We start from the raw sequence: 17,110 nt of genomic DNA, 5'->3' as shown, positions 1-17,110 counted from the left end.
TAGCTACAAGCTTAACTGGGTAACGGAACTGACAACAAGTTTCATTCGTAAGTGTATGCATTGTTTCTCCATATGGACAGGCGGGAGTAATCATAAACACCCTGAGTTTTTTTAAAAAAAAAAGATTAATTTCTGGCCCCTCAATTACTGTACCAATGCATAGAGTTTTACCATTTCTCGCCCCGACTTCTATCAGCCAGTTAAGTTTGTGTCCCCAGCGTTAAAGCCCCTCGTATATTTCTCCCACACTTGAGCGCTATCAATTGCTCTTTCAGCGCCAGCGCCGATTAATTGCTTCCGATAAATTGAAGCGTGCTGTTGCACGCCACACGGGCCATTGAGGGACTTTAGAATGGGGACGTTTGGGGCCGACACTAACCTCGTGCCTCGTGAAATTCAAGAGCGATATGTGCATCCACGCCAAGAGAGAAGTAATTATTAACGACGTTCAGCGGCAGATTCTCTTTCCCCTTGCCGTTGTCGTCGTCGCCCTGAGCGTCCGGGTTCCTTTCAACGATCAGCTGCCACCTGTCCAGCAGCGTAGTCTCGCTCTCCCCGATGTTCATCAAGATCTTCCCGATCGGCTCGTCCGTGTAACCGCCGCCCCAGCCCAACGCCCTTGCCAGATCGTTCCCCGTGCCAAGGGGAAGCACCCCGACCGCTGGCGGCGACGACGCACCGATCTGATCTAGGATCGACAGCACCCAACCGACGGTACCGTCGCCGCCGCACGCGAGGACTCGGAGATTAGGAACTGTCTTGAACAATTCCAGCCTAAAAGTAGGAATTCCTGTTTTGCGCCGTTGTTAATGCCGACAAGAATGATTTCTGTTACTAATTCAAGGAATGCCGGGCTTTCGCGGATAGAATAAGAGGATTCTGTTCTTTAAACTTTCAAATAGATGATCCCCGATTCTCCAAAGTCCAAGTAATGAGCGAATCAAAGGGATCGCTGTAACGAAGATACCATGCATTCTAAGAATAGACTTCTATTCGCCCTTTGTTCTATACAGACTGTTTCGTTAAGTTTATAGGTATATGACGAAGTCTCGACGAAGATAGGAAGCCTCAAGGGCAGTCCACTTTACAGATATGCTCCTGGGAGCTCACCAGCAGAAAAGATCGACCGTTAAATGAGGAAATTCGGTTTTACTCTCAAGAGTGTTAGGACCAATTGAAAATGATCAATTTCCTATTTTTACTTTGGATAGCCTCGCGCCAGTTCTGTTATTAAGAAGTTCGCGAACAATTTTGATGAACGGCAAGCGGTGCAATGTTTCGTTGTAAAAGTGGCGGGCAATTTATTGTCAGTTTGAAGGAAGTTTTATTAGTATCTCCGCCCGGGCAGGATAATATTCGTGGACCCTTGTTTACGCTGCCATGAATGCGACCGAGCGAAATGCCTCATTGTCAGCTTACCAGAGGAAGTTGCCGAGAAAGTTTTCGATAATGCCGTAGCGACAACTGCTCACCTTCATTCAGTTCACTTGCTGGCTACCGGCCCGGCCCCGTGGAACTTTAATTAAACCTCTTGTTCATTTATCATATTTTCCAATCTCCGCGGCCCCTGGGGCTCGCCTAATCCATTCGGCCAATTCATTTTCAACTCAATTTCCATTCAATTAACCCAATTCTTTACCGAGCCCCGCCACCACAGGGCTAAATTTAAAAGTGTCGGCGCTCTAATGCCGCGCCACACGGTAGTCGCGGCGGGAATAGAAGAAGCCAGAATACGGATACACGATCGGCAAACTCACCCCATTTTAGGTCCACCCTGTGTCAGATCGAACACCTGCCTCGGATTCAGCAGCCACTGGAATTTCTGCAGCAGCTTGGCGCCCTGATTGCCGCCCGACTTCGGGTTGATGAATACCAGCACCGGCTTCACGGACGGGGTGGGTATCGGCTTCACCACCCACAGCTTCCCCTGGTCCTTGTCCTGCTCCTTCTCCTTGTCCTTCGACTTCTTCCTGCTCTCGCCGGACTTCTTCTTGCGCGGCGATTTCCTCAGGCTGCTCTTGAAGCTGCCCTTCCTCGGAAGCTTCACGATCCACGATGGCGGCACGATGATGGACGCGTGGGCCCCCAGCTCGCAGTTCTCCCCTATCTTCTGCACGCTGAAGCACGCCTCCTTGTTGTGGTAAGCGGCCTTGCACCAGCTGCAGCATACCGCGACGATCTCCTTCGAGGTGAAGCTCAGCTTCGATTGAAATGACTTCCCGCAATTCGCGCACTTCCCCTTCTGCGAGCGGCGGTGGACCCAGTGATGGTGGGTGTTCGTCTGCTCGCGGTACTGCCGGACGCCCACGTCGCGGAAGCTCGATTTACACGCGAAATTCAGACTGACCGCGCACGCCTCGTGGGCGACCACGCGGCAGGCCGCGCATTTCATCCTGGCTCCATGTTTCTGCAACAGCGTATCGGTCTCTCGTTAATGAAGTGGACGGAGCGGCTGTATACGCCGCGGATGAAATTCAGGAAAACCCTACCCTCGGCTGGATAGATTTCAGGGCCGTTGCAGATTGCGCACGGAATACGTGATAGAATTTTGGACGACGCTCGTGGGAACCGTGGGACGAATACGCTGCTTCTATTTAGGTAATACGATTCTACTTAACTTAGACCTAACCCAAGTCGGGCTTAAGAACAGCCATCAAAGCTGAGCCTCCTCACTTTTTGCATTATTAAGAGCTTCCGTTTCTCTCCCTTTCCTTTCTACCTTTACGATCAGATCTAGAGACGCGGCAGCGTCTCGCGGCCAAGTACAGGAAAGAAAGTACAGAAAAGAAACCCTGTATATGTCGACTGTCGCTACCGCTATCATTTACTCGTCGCCGGGCTATTCCAACCTAACCTGAAACTTATTTCATTAATATCTCATCACGCCTGCAATATTTCCTAAATTTAAAGGCATTTTTCTCATGTAAACCGCATATAAGCTTTCGAATAAGACCAATTTCAATAAAATCGGTCCGCGCGTAACAGAGATATCATAATATCGTCTCATGGATCAGTCGGAAATTTTAAGATTTTTCTTCGTCTCCTCCAAGAAATTTTTTCGTCAACATAATACGTATACAGCTGTGTGAACAGAATGTATGAACACAGCATTTTAGCTGTGTATACGTAGTTGTGTCATCTTAAGCGCAGTTGGAAAGCACCTTTATGCACTTGTAGCTCATTTTCATTTCACATCCTTTTTTTTATATTCTAATTATTATTATCTTCTATTCTTTTAGGATTTATTTGATTTCATGTACTTGGCGTAAATTTTGTACTTTTTTTAAAAAGTTTTTTTTTATGGGGATTATACCTACTCTTCGCAGCTACGTACCTGCACAATGTGAGTGCGATGAAGAGGTAATAATAATTGGATTTCCATGCAACTGACTTTTTCAGGAATACCTCGGAGGTGTTTAAAAACATTATGGATCCTTTTAACTAAAGTGGTTGCCCCGAAAAGAACCGCAGTCTGCGCGAACTCGTTGGGTCGTGCTCAAAGGGACACTGAAACATCGTTCGCCACTCTAATTTTATAATCGATAAATGTTATCACGTTAGGACAGCAAGGGTATTTCGTCGTTTTTGAATACGACATCCCGGGGCTCTCTCTCTCTCTCTCTCACATCGCGAGTGCAACTCGATTATTCCACTGAAACCAAAACAAAAAAAAAACTGCTTCTAAAAAAACTGATTCAAGCTTCCGCTGGAATCGCGATTCCCAGTATCATGCCAGTTTTCGAAATTGAACCTTGTTTGCACGCGCGATCGATTAACTTCTGTCACACACCGGTGTAAGTTCGCTGCAAAAAGCCAGCCGCTTTGTTTTACACGGAACGGGAACGTCCGTATTTCCGGGCCCAGTGCAGAGGGGAGTTACAAAAGCAAAACACACAGAGATACTATTGGGTTCTAACGAATCCTCAAAATTGCCGATGCACGGACAGACCGCGCAACAAGCCTTTCGGGTGGTTTCAAGCGATTTAAAAGCTTCACCGGCTTCCATTGTCTGTGCAACGATCAAAGCGATAAACGGCCGGCGTGGTTAAACAAACTATTCCCCGCAGCGACGGATGCAATAAGAGGGCGAGCTCTAATACAGTGACGATTTCAGTGAGAAACGCGGTCGAGTAGAGAGATGGAGCGAGCGAGGGTCGCGTCTAGAGGGTCAAGGCTGGTCGACAGGACCTTCGTCGAACCTCTTCCCTCCGTCGTTCCTGTTCCTCTCAAAGAAAGCGCTTCCCCTTTCGATATCACTGGCGCGGTTTATATTGCCCTACACGAGTCACCTGAAACGTGGCGGGACAGTCGCCGCAGCAAACGATTCGTCAGGAATTAGCTGAGGAAAGTGGGAAGGAGGGATGCACACACGAGCGAGATCTCGATTGTCCATCGTATCTACTGTCGCTGCAACTTTTTCCCGCGGAACAGGCGCATCTTGATCGAAGTACTACGTACGTATATTGCCACAGACACCTTTCGGCTAATTTTAGTGGCAGATTCGCTGCTCGACCCGCGGAAGGAGGCACAACGAAAAGGGGGAACCCTTTGTTCCAGAAATAACGCCAATGAGATTGAACCGCGCGTTCCGGAGGATTAGAGAGCCGTTTAAAGGGGTGCGCATTTCGCCGAAACAACCTATTTCCATGTTCGAGCGCACGAATCGTCGATGGAGGTTCGCGGGACGACGATTCCAATCGAACCCCCTCCCGGCTTGTCGATCGCTGAATCAATAGTTGTAATTGCGTGCACCCGGAGCGAGCGCGCTGAATCGAGCTACTTTTCCAGTTTAATCGCAACCCGATGTCTGTCCGCTCTTTAACCGGTTGCCCCCGATGGAAGACTTTCGAAGTTAGCGTGGCGTCAAGACCGCCCGATCCAAAGGGGAGTTACTTTGCAAATTTGCTGATCGTCAGGGAGGAAAATGCGTGACGTTACGCCGGGGCCGATCGATCATCTTAATAGCCGCGTCCGCGAGCAAAATTCCACGGCTCGAACAATGGCGGACGATGGTCTGAGGATCTTTGTGGCCGCCCCCTCGATTGAAAAAAGCCACGCGGAAGGTGAGAAAGGGTGAGGGTGGATGGAGCGGGGAGGTGGCGGGGATTAGCGGGAAACTTAAATGGAGAATTCAGCGGACGAACGACTGCCGATTCATCAAAGTCCACGGCCACCGGTGAAATCGATCTTCGTTAGACGGTACACGCTGTTAGGATTCCTCTCGACGAGCATAAAATAGTTCCCTGCCACGCCACTGACGGCCCGCGAGATTTATTTATCGTGCACAAAAATTGCCACCCCTCCTTCCGTCCGCACCGACCCCACCGCGAGCAGCGAAAATTGTAGTTAAATGGCGGGGTGGGCCAATTCCATTTCCAAGCCAACCGTGCAACCGTGGGCCATCGGGAATTCCATAAATCGTAACTGTAACCCCTGCCTGACACCCTATCTTCCCACGTTTCTGCTTGATGGTTTTCCTCCTCTCCGTTCTTCGATCCACGGACGGACAACCATGGAACTCGACTTAACGGGGCCTAGGGCTGTATGGGGTGTCTTGTTGTAAGCTAATGTACTCGTATCATCACTCATTGTAGCAGTTGTTTCTGAGTGACAGAGTTTTTTGGTCGTTGATAGAGGTTTTACGTGGGTCAGCTGTGAGAAGGTTTCGATTAAGAAGTAGGAGGAATTGAAATTTATTCTACAGGGTGTCCCACTAAGGAGTGGACAGCGCGATATCTCTTAAAGTATTGTCGATAAAAATATAAAAAAAATAGGGAATTGCATGGTTCGAGGGGGCCCATTTATTAGCGCGAACGAATTTTGTTTTCGATTATTATTTTAAAAGATACGATGGTCAAGTTCGGTTTTTCAAATGGAACTATTTTTTTTGAAGACCTGAGTTGATAGTGCGTTCCAAGACAAATTCAATAAGCTTTAATGTATACACTTTATTTCCACTGGTTTTTAAGATATTGCGCTTGCAAAATTACTGATTTTCACTGGAAGAAAACCCTCTGGAATAGGAAGGACCGGGGTCGGTCTTACTGGCGCTACGGGTGGCATTGCCTGTTGAAACTGATACCTACCTGCCAATGGTCTACGACAGGGTTCGCAGGCCCAAAAGCTGGACAATTCTTTTCCGTCAGAAATGCTACTTAGGTAGGTACATCTGCGGTATCGAGAAGCGCATCGTTACTTTTATTTCGCACTTGCTTCTACGCTCGGATGGCCGGTTCTTTTGGGAGGGATGCAAGTTGGATTGGTTAGATTAGGAGGAGTGAAAGTTGCTAGACTAAATTTCAACCATAGGGAGCAGATTGTGTCAAAAGAAAAGAATTGTCCAGCCTTTAGGCCTGCCATTTCTGGCGTAGACCTTTGGCAGGTAAGTATCCATTTCAACAGGCAGTGCCACCCGTGGCGCCAGTAAGACCGCCCCCGGTTTTTGCCATTCCAGAGGGGTTTCTTGCAGTGAAAATCAGTAAATTTGCAAGCGCAATATCTTAAAAACCAGTGGAAATAAAGTGTATACATTAAAGCTTATTGAATTTGTCTTGGAACGCACTATGAACTCAGGTCTTCAAAAAAAATAGTTCCATTTGAAAAACCGAACTTGACCATCGTATCTTTTAAAATAATAATCGAAAACAAAATTCGTTCGCGCTAATAAATGGGCCCCCTCGAACCATGCAATTCCCTATTTTTTTTATATTTTTATCGACAATACTTTAAGAGATATCGCGCTGTCCACTCCTTAGTGGGACACCCTGTATTACGAAATAAATTGTAGCTGATGCAACGTATTTCTGTAAATTCCTGCAGAAATATTTGTGTAAGCTCTAGAAGCATACTTCTGTACACTCGGGAGCAGGAGCCTCTCGTAGTGGTCCCTTCTGCTTCGTAACTGAATTAAGTGACACGTGTTTATATGTACATCAAAGTGAACAAACAGCCGCGTTGGAATACACGAGCATATTCATTACGGGGCAGTATTAATTCTGCATTGCTCATAAATGCGGGAGATTCGCGAGCGAAACGAATTTCTGCGTAATTTACGGAGAAATACACGTGTCCAAGAGAGCTCCGCGTTGCCATTTAACATCTGCTCTGGGGGCTAAGATGTGAGAGAATAAGAATGACAATTAAACGTAGAAATGTAGGGAGACCGGGGCAAAGTGGGGCGGAAAAAGTTTGAAGTCGAGTAAAGTTTTTCCCTTTCAATAAAAATGTTTGGAAATAGATTTATAATATAATTAAAACATTACTATTGATAAGTAACGAATAGCAGTACTTAAAATAAACTTAGAGTATATTAAAAAACAACTTGAAAGAAATGATGCAAGATGTATCACTTTACCCCATGTATGGGGTGAAGTGTACTCCTATCTGGGGTAAAGTGAGGTGCAACAAAATAAGAACTTTAATTAAGGATATAGGTAAATATTAACCCCTTGCGCTGGAGTGACGTGTGTAGCACGGCAGCTTCTGGCTTTTTTGCACCGTGGTTGTCAGAAACTGTGGCAGATTTTTCATTTTGTTGACGTTAGTTTCTGTTCCACCACGCCGCGTGGTTTTCTAGCCAGCTGACAGCTTAAGATATTACGCACATCACTTGCGCATTGGTTCTTAGCAGCCATTTGCAGCTCAGTTTACCCCGGTCACTATACCCCGAATATGTACTCAGTGGAAAATTAATTAATTAATAATGTTAGGATTAATGTTTTCTCAAACGCGAATACACGTATGTTTATAAGCTTGTTATAAACACGCAGAAAAAATTTGGAGTTAAAATACCACATTTAAGACTCATTTATCCAAAAAGCTAAATTGAAAAGAAAACCAATTCGAAGTCTCTAAAACTTCATTTTTAATTTTTTGAATGAATTTCCATTTTTCGATATCTGAATGTGCATAATTATCATTGTGGTATTGCACACATTTATTACGACACCAAAATTTCTAAATATATTCTATTGTTAAAGAACAAATTAAGAAAGCTCATTTTACCCCGAGGTTCACTTTGCCCCGGTCTCCCCCCTAAATAACACACAAAATGTAGAAATACGTGGGAACAATTGTGCTGTGTAACTTTGACGTCTTTGACTGTGCAATTTCGAAGAGAATATCTCTGAAGAATGAAAAATTCATCGTCTGACCTAAGACGGCGTTTGAAGAAGTATAAAACCAAGCTCTACGAAAAGGAACACGTTATAGCCACTTCGTGAAACATTATATCCGTTTGTAACGCGTATCTGTGTTATCGAAGCCGTGCGTGGAACGAATGAATTGCTTTGCTTTGGTTTAAGTTTACCTTGCAGTGCGTTCAATGTAATTCCATATCAATTATTCAGGCAGGCAAGGGAAGCCACGAATTGCTAACGTTGCGCGGGGTTACAGTGCACGCGCATATTCCTGCAAAATAAATTGATTTCTGAATTCGGTTAGACGTTATGCTCGGGTGGTAGTTTGCAAATTGTCTGAAACCGCCGAGGTAATGCAATGGCGTTGATGCATCGAGATGTAGAGTAAACTTCTTGACAAGTTTTCGCTGGTTCATTAACAACGCTACGGTCCGCCATCAGATTTCTTACTATATCTTTTTAATGGAAATATAATCTAATTGCACAGCCGTGATCTAACGGAATTAACCACGCGTCGTTCGTTTTTGTGGTAACACAATTTGCAGTCCCAGAACATTTTGCTTTATTTCGGGCGATTTATTCAATATTTCGGACGTCGAAGTATGGGTTACTGTGATTGGACGGTAATAGAATTTTCTTGACGATGTCAAATATGGAGCCTCAAATTTGAGGGACCACAGGTAATTTTACATCGCGCCAACCCGTTGCGTTCTAAACTACATAGACTCTTCTATTGTCTGACAATCGACCCGTATTTTCACGTGCCCAGGTTGGAATTACGGCCACAGGTTGATTATATTTTATGGAGGCTCGAATTCAAACGGTCTTTGGGTCAAAAGTGCACCAGCCCACATCGTTTCACTAATTCGTATCTTGAATTGTGTTATGCAACAACTTTCACCGGTATAGTTTCAGGAGACCATAAAGAAAAGTATTCCCTATTCTCTGACAATGCATAATCACGATTTCTAGACTCATCAGAGAGTTTGTTAATTATCGTAAAGATACTAAGAAACTAATGATTTGTATTCATTCGAATTCTAGCGAACGCGTAAAGATCTCATTGATATTTCAAGAATTTTATAATTTGTTATAAATTGAGTTTGCTCCAAAAATTAGCGAGTTTGCAATTTCCCCCCAAACCAATAACCTGAAGATTCCAATGGGTAGGGCACAAGCGATGTGCAAAATTCGTGGTCGCCGACACGCCCCGTAGCAACTACTCATTTCGAGTCATGCAAAGTAGCTGCGAAAATATTTACCCGGCTAGATACCCTCGCGGAAATTTTTCATATCACCGCGCACCCTCCGCGCCCTCGAATGCTCGCTATCCTATACTCGAGGCATGACCGATAATTTTTCTTTCATACACGAGGAAAGCATTTTCGTAGATTGGCAATTCCCATTATTGCCGCGTGGCGAAGCTGATAGGGTTGATTTTTCTCCCTTGCTAATGAGGTGCTGCCGGTTACGCTTCCTTGCGGTACACGGAAAATGCTAAACAACCCTGCACCCTGGAACACCGTGAGAGTGAATAACGAGACGGTGAAATCATTTGCATAAGCGAGAGAATTGTGCAAAGTGATACGAAAGACGAAATATATATAAAAAAAAATTATGTTAAACGATTTTATTCAAAATGCACTAAAAACTGAAAAATAATTATTTTCTTGTAGGTACTACAATTTCGATGGCGATATACTACGAACGCCTGTAAAGCTTTAGCTTTACTATTCGCACATACGTGACGGATCATTTCTCGATAAATTGTGTATTTATGGTTATGGGTTATACTTATTGATGACTGGGTAATTTTTCCACCCAATCGGGGTTAATTTTTTTTTTTAAATATTGTATTGTCATCCAAACTACGCACGCCTGCAAAGTTTCAAGACAATTGGATAGTTGTAAGTGGGTTAAATTTGAGTTGCCAGATTTGAACCATACAAACAAACATACAAACATAGAAGCTGAATAAAATCGTTTAATAACAGTGATCTGAGAATGAGCCCCAGAAGTTTTTCTAATTAAATCCACTCCTTGATAATATCAGCTGCGAATTTCCTGCAGGGTATATGTATAGGTACTCCAGAACTCACCGGAATTCAATCAGGAACGTACCATATAATTAATTATTTCACTCGACTCAACTGCCGAATAGAAATGCACTTCGGATTCAATTAAAAATGCGCATAATTAATTTTTTTCAGTTCGAATACAAGACGACTAAGTAATAATTTACGTTGCCTCCTAAAGAAATTACTCCTTCGCCACGCTCTCGGGTTGGTTCAACAGATGAATTACTTTGAATGGTTGAACGATTCTGAATCACGTCTCCATGTACGGATAAACTTTTTAAACCTCTGACCCAATTTTTGCGACATCGAGGCCACGGTGTTGTACCTATACATGGAAGTTTCATTTGACGCAGCGGTTCTGAGGGTAAATAAAAAATTGCAGCAGGTGAAATGGAAAAAAAAAACGGTCTCGCGAAATAACCATGGGTCGTGTGAAACGAGTGCTTTTCAGCGATAATCCTGTCTGTGCCCGATGATTAATTTCGAAGGCCCTCGTAACCGCTCCGGGCTGTCGGAATAAAAATTCGATCGAAAGAAACAAACTTGGAAAGCGACCGATAGATCACTGCGCAAGAACGTGCCCTAAAATACCATTTTGAACCTTGCTAATGAAAAATGCACAACGCCGAGCGATATTCCGAGAAAGTATTTTTAGTACGTGGCAAGAGTGTCTCGTGCCTTCCCTCTCAAGTATATATCGCTGCCTGACAGACGCAGTATTTCATTTCGAACGACGCTGTATTTCCTTTCGTGCTCCAAACAGTAGATACGTATCACTGAAAAACACTCTTCACGGATGCGCATTTGCGAAGCACTTTCTTTCGCGTTTTTTATTTTCCGCTTTTTACGATTATACGGTTCCCCTGCTATAATACGGCGTGCTTCAAACTGTTTTCTTTACAATGCTACCCGTAAAGGATTAATGGAGAACGCGAGGAAGCACCGCGCAGAGGTAAAAGCAGAGGAATGGAGTGAACACGACTCCCCTGACGAATCTCGAATGGGGTTCGCAGCGTCCATTCTGAAATTATCCTTTGATTATATTAAGTTCTCTTCGCTCCGAGGGATGGCACGAACGCCCGCAATTCAACCACTTTACAAACATTTGATACGAGATATCAAATGTTATTTACAGTACCTGATGTGCTTTCAGCGGTGTTTTCTGTTTATTCAATCCTTGGTGTACAGTACTTACCTTTACGACCACCTCTACGAAAATTCAAGCACGTACGCTTGTATCGTTTTTTCTTTTATTAACTTACAGTAGAGCTCCACTGTTAATTCTTCTCTGAAAAGATGCACCCACGTAACCATCGAGCAACAGAACATCGCGTCGGATAAATATCGCGATGCCATTTTAATATTTGCGCGTGGAAATAGCGACGCGTCGATTTGATGGGAAATAACGGGAATCGTAACGCTCCAAGACTAATAATCCGTTGGCGAGAAGGAACGGTGGCAGCAGAGGAAAATGAAAAACTGCGGGGAAGCAGGGAGCATAATTGGCAACGAGGCGACGTCGGGCGGCTTCGTGTTTCTGAATTAAAGAGTAATTAGAAGTTCAACAAATATGAAGGAATCGTAGTTGGAAGCGGCGCGCGGGCGCGGAGGCAAAGTGTGATAAAATAGCTCGCGTACTTCGTAAATCGCGCTCGTGTCCCCTGTAAAAACAGAGTGCTGAGAAAGTAATTAAAAATCGTTTTTACGGCTCTTTTCGCTCCTTTTTCACATAGTTAAGTTCCACTGGGAATTGGCGAAATTGTATAGAATCTCTGAACGAGGCGGGGACAAAAAGTGAGAGGTCTTTTTCCGACCTAGGGTCCGTCCACACTGAACCTAAATAGTTATTTCTGCGGAACGTTCTACGATTCAATCGCTCGATATCTGCGCTAACAGGAATTCATGCGGACTAATACATAGTTTAATGAGAGAAATTACGATCGTGGTTGGCACTGGCAACCAGGGTAATTTCGGCGAATCTATGGTAAATGATTCGTAATGTGTAGGTTTGCGCCTAATTGGATAGCTCCATGAATCTTGCAAATCAATTGTGAATAGAACTCGGGAACGTTCTTCTATGTGTCTAAATAGTTAATTATTGCTGAACGTTGAGCAAGAAGAGCTGGTAGCGGCAAGTGCGCGAGCAGATCAGCAGCTAACCGAACGGACACGTATTGCAGCCGTCAGCGAATACGGTTTATACGCGATAATTATTTACTCGTTACCGTATGAGCGACCATTTATCGTCCTAACGAGGAAACAATTGCCGTAAAATTTGATGTGCAGCGTAACTTGTGGCATCGTCCTTGCGATACAGCTGTACGTGCCTATTCAGTAGCACAGTGTGCTCATACGAACGGCTCGATATGATTGATCGCTCGATACCGCGTATCGCATGTTTTCCACGTTCCTCCTGCCTCTCACAATTTCACTCCGTTCGATTTCCATCCCCGACTTCGCCGATACCCCCTTCGGAAGCCTCCAGTTTAGATAGCCAAAGATGTATCGGGAGCTAATTTGCATAACGACGAGGGCGCAAGGGGAAATTAGAGGCAATGTTTTATTCATACCCGCAGCAGAATGTGTTTTTAAACACTTGTGGAATTAAACGAGACGAGATCAACGAATACGCCTAGCGTTCTGTCGAACTCGTCTCCCTAGAGTGTATTTAATAAACTACAGTGACTCGCATTAATATTCGGACACTTTTTAAAATCGCATAACTTTGTTAGAATTGGTCCAAACGACTTGGGTTTTTTCGAGAAGCTAGAAGGACTAGTTTGCTAAGTGACGTGTTACGTCGTTTTGAAAAAACTGCACTTGGTCGGAACAGAAAAAAAAAATAGTAAAGGTCGTTTTTCCAACTTTTTTTCTGAGCCCGTAATGAAAATTTAAAAAAAAACCGTTTGTAGATTTAAGTAAGTTGTATACATGCTGAAGATTTCATCGAAATCGGTTAACGTTGCTGCGAGCTACAAACGTTCAAAGATCGCAGAATAAGGTCGAAAATCGCGAAGTTCCCGAAATGAAAATTTCGAAACGCGAAGGGAAGATTCGCGTGGCCAGCGTCGATAGTTGTAACCGACAACAAAGCACTGCCTCGGACAAAAAGGCTTTTATTGGCGCGCGCGAATTTCCACGGTATTCCGTCGCCACTCTCGCCTTCCGCCGCCGTTCTCGTCTTCCTTCGCTCCGCTGGCGGCTAGACAGGTGAAAAGCGATTAAACAAAAACCAGCAGCGAAAATGACAATGGCAGAAAGACAATGAGAGCGTGTTACTCCGCGCGAGTGTATTCAACCGGCTAGTTAATTTCCTGTTTCGGTGGCACCATTCGGCTCCTATATAAGTCCTTTGTAAAGCCTCGTTTACCGAAGCCCGCCCCGGCGACGGCTGCTCGCGCCGCCGGGAGCACGGATCGCGGGGGAATCAATTTTTCCTATTGAGGCTCCAGACATCTGTTTGTAATTACACGCAAAAACGAAGGCGGTTTCCGTCGGACTGCATTTCAATCTAAACGGAAGGAAACTCAATTTCAAGGGACTTAAGGGGGAGGAGCGACTGCGAATAAAAAGAAGCGGCGCCTGAAGGAATAACTGGGAAACAGTGGCGCGTATTTCCCATCGAATTAACGATTGCTGGGAATATTTTCAGCCAGCCGTAGCGTTCCGTTTCGAGTTTTAACAGAGGGCGGGCGGCTGTCCGTTTTGGTAACGATGCACCTCCATGGCGCGTGGATGCGTGCGTTGTTCCCTGCGATAATTGAAACACTTTGACAAACATTCGGAGCGCTCTGCTATCGTTAACAATGTCTTTTTGTTCCTGGGAAATTTGTGTTATTCTTGCGCATCGAGGACGATGTTACGTGTTTTTCTCGGCAGGTGTTGGTCGTCAAATAATTCTTACGCAAATCATAATTAATTGCCTGCACGTCAGGTTACTTCTGTACCGTCGTAACGTTTTCTCTAGAACAAGTTGCACAGGTCAAGATGACAAAACGAGGTAAATCAGTGCAGTCCGCATCAGCTGACATGTTACCTCCGCGTGTAGACGTAATTATCTCTCTAACGAATCCACTAATTGATACCTTCTTGCTACCGTTACCCATAACGACTTGGAATATGAATTGGATACTTTGCTCGGCGGTTGCCACATCGCGGAGAGAACTCGAACGCCAATTAGAACGTTAATGTTCGTATTTGTAGAATATGACGCTAGTTCCTCCGAACAACAGGAGTTTAACTCGCGGGAGTGTTGCAAACAAGATCTAGGCGCAGATTCCTCCTTCCTGAGCCTGACGCTTAAGGGGTCATGCTCAGTCAGGAGGCCGAAAAAAAAGGTGGTCTTTGGAAATTTTTTACTCAAAAGCTACAACACATTTCTCAAAAAATCTTTTTTCCTTTTAAGGATTGCATCTAGTACCGTGTTAATTTTTTATTTTAGATGATCGACTTTCGAGCAGCAGTGGTCACCGCAGAAGCCTTTTGTTTAGGGATCCTTCGAGTGATAGACAATAACTCAGTTATGCATAAATATTTTTAAATAAAAAAAATACGATGCACGGTACTATATGCAATCCTTAAAAGGAAAAAAGATTTTTTGAGAAATGTGTTATAGCTTTTGAGTAAAAAATTTTCAAAGACCACCCTTTTTTTCGGCCTCCTGACTGAGCATGACCCCTTAACAACACCCGCCAATTATTCCATCACCCACGGAACCGAAAATTCCAAGTAGACTTCGGTCTACTACTGATCGAACTATTCAGTTTACCAATAACCTTCTCCTTTCCAAGTTTAATACTAGAAAGTGTCCACCAGCTAATACTGAATACACCTAAGAAAAGATCAGCTCCGCCCACGCGCGGCACGAAATAACAGAAAAAGAAAGTGCGGGGGAGTCAGAACGAATTGAATCTCGAAGAAGTGTAGGCAGGGAGAGATCGGATTGCTGTTCCAAAATTTACAACCAAATCTCTCGTTCAACCCGACGGCTGTTCTATCGATTGAACTAACCTCGGGTAGCCGAGGAGTTATTCCCCAACTGTAGCGTCCAAACACAGCTGCTTTCAACATTGTGCAACGGATATGAAACTTACCGAGCAATCGTTGACGTAACAGAAATCGCCGGACGCCGAAGTCGGCACCCAAAGATGTTCGCCATTAAGCGCACCAGGTCCCCAATCAGGTGTCGATCGTGGTTCCCGGTGACCGCCACTCGTGCCACCCTCCTCTCTCCCTCTGAAACCGCAAGACACTCGATTACGAGGTGACACTTCGATATCGATAACGCGTTCTTGCACCTGACGTTAATTCCTCTAACAGAATTCAACTTCGACGCGTACAATGCGCCCGCAGGCAAGAATAGTAACGAACTGTCGCGACAGTGGTTCGAGTATACTACATAAAAAAAACTTCAAAAAGGAAAAAAATTGCACCAAGTACATGAAATTAAATAAATCACAAAAAATAGAAGATAATAATAATTACAAAATAAAAAAAAGATGTGAAATCAAAATGAGCTGCAAGTACATAAAGGTGCTTTCAGTCAAATACTTGGCCTGGCGAGGCAAGGTATTCACAGATCATCAATACCCTCCCTCTCGCGGGCTTTCAGACAATTTGTCAATATAAAACTGTATTTTCATTATTTTGCGTTTTTAAATGATTCTTATTCATCGACACCTCGACCTTGCCTCGCCAGGCCAAGTGTATTTGACTGAAAGCACCTTTATGTACTTGCAGCTCATTTTGATTTCACATCTTCTTTTTATTTTGTAATTATCATTATCTTCTATTTTCTGTGATTTATTTAATTTCATGTACTTGGTGCAATTTTTTTCCTTTTTTGAAGTTTTTTTATGGGGATCATATATACGGCACAAATAGTGCCAAGCAGTATACATTTTACTGTAAGTAATGTTAAATGCTAACAACTTTTTGATGTCATTCCCAAATTTCGGAAAGTTCTGAGATGAAAGCGTGATTGGGTCGGTGAAGACCCGAGGATCAGAATAGGGTTAATAGCGATCACTAGCTCTGTGACCTCGTTGGTACTTGCCCATGCTTGATTGCACACAATTATGATTCTGTTAGAAGCGACTAATTGATTTCTGTGAATGTATGATTGGCCAGAGACGCCAAGTTTCTGTCTTACTCGAATGCTTGTAGTGGTACACGCGCCTTCGCCTCCTTGAATGCAATCATAAACAGTGGTTATCATTGTTTCTATCGATGTTACTAAAAGGTTCGTCCGTTTCTATTCTAGTATTCTATTTTAATGATGGATTCCTTTGACCCTCCGTTGCCGAAGGAAGGGCAACGAAACGTCCAAGTTGAAGAGGATGTGGCTCAGTATTTTCGACGATATGACGGCCGAAAGGGGACTTAATGCTATCCGGCAGTCCCCAAGGAGCCGGAGCCTCGTGAAAGATTCAAGGGCACTTTAAATTTCCGAGACGCGAGCGGAACATAATGCGCGCCGCGGCATGCAACTTTAATGGCAAAAAGTCATCCACGGACTTCGAGTCCGTTTGGACGATTACATAAAAATTTTAGGTTGCGTTGGCAAAGGTTTGTAGCCGCTTTCTGCATAATTAGCCTGCGGAAATTACCCGGGTATCTGGGTCAAACGCGAGACAGGAGGACGGAACACGGAATGACGCTTGCTTCTGCATGCCAAGTTCCCTAGCCCGGGGATATCTGGCTTGTATTGAATCCTGTGAGCATCAAAAGTCATGGGATTCTGGGAGAGTACGAAGAGAGTAAGTGTGCGCAGAATGGAGACCACTTTCGTCTTGGTGCATTTTCATTGAAATGGGGAGTAGATTTAAATGCAACCATGCATCGAGACACTGTGATCAGTCATTCAGGGATTGTCTGTGCAATAGGGCGGAGCGA

At 44.3% G+C, this 17,110-nt stretch overlaps 1 protein-coding gene across 5 annotated transcripts in view; it reads right to left on the bottom strand.

The window, feature by feature from the left end:
* Positions 1–17,110, bottom strand: part of Rdga (retinal degeneration A) — a 72,806-nt gene that overhangs the window by 12,430 nt on the left and 43,266 nt on the right. For all 5 annotated transcript variants that reach the window (XM_076808162.1, XM_076808163.1, XM_076808165.1 and 2 more), the window contains 3 exons: positions 15,310–15,451; positions 1,758–2,407; positions 380–774 (listed from right to left, as the gene is read on the bottom strand). In XM_076808162.1, coding sequence (XP_076664277.1) covers positions 380–774; positions 1,758–2,407; positions 15,310–15,451 — 1,187 coding nt within the window. The remainder of the gene's footprint in view (positions 1–379; positions 775–1,757; positions 2,408–15,309; positions 15,452–17,110) is intronic.

The sequence above is a fragment of the Andrena cerasifolii genome, chromosome 3 (genome assembly GCF_050908995.1).
Source record: "Andrena cerasifolii isolate SP2316 chromosome 3, iyAndCera1_principal, whole genome shotgun sequence".
In the NCBI taxonomy this organism is placed as follows: Eukaryota; Metazoa; Arthropoda; class Insecta; order Hymenoptera; family Andrenidae; genus Andrena; species Andrena cerasifolii.
This window is presented reverse-complemented; position numbering and strand designations above follow the sequence as displayed.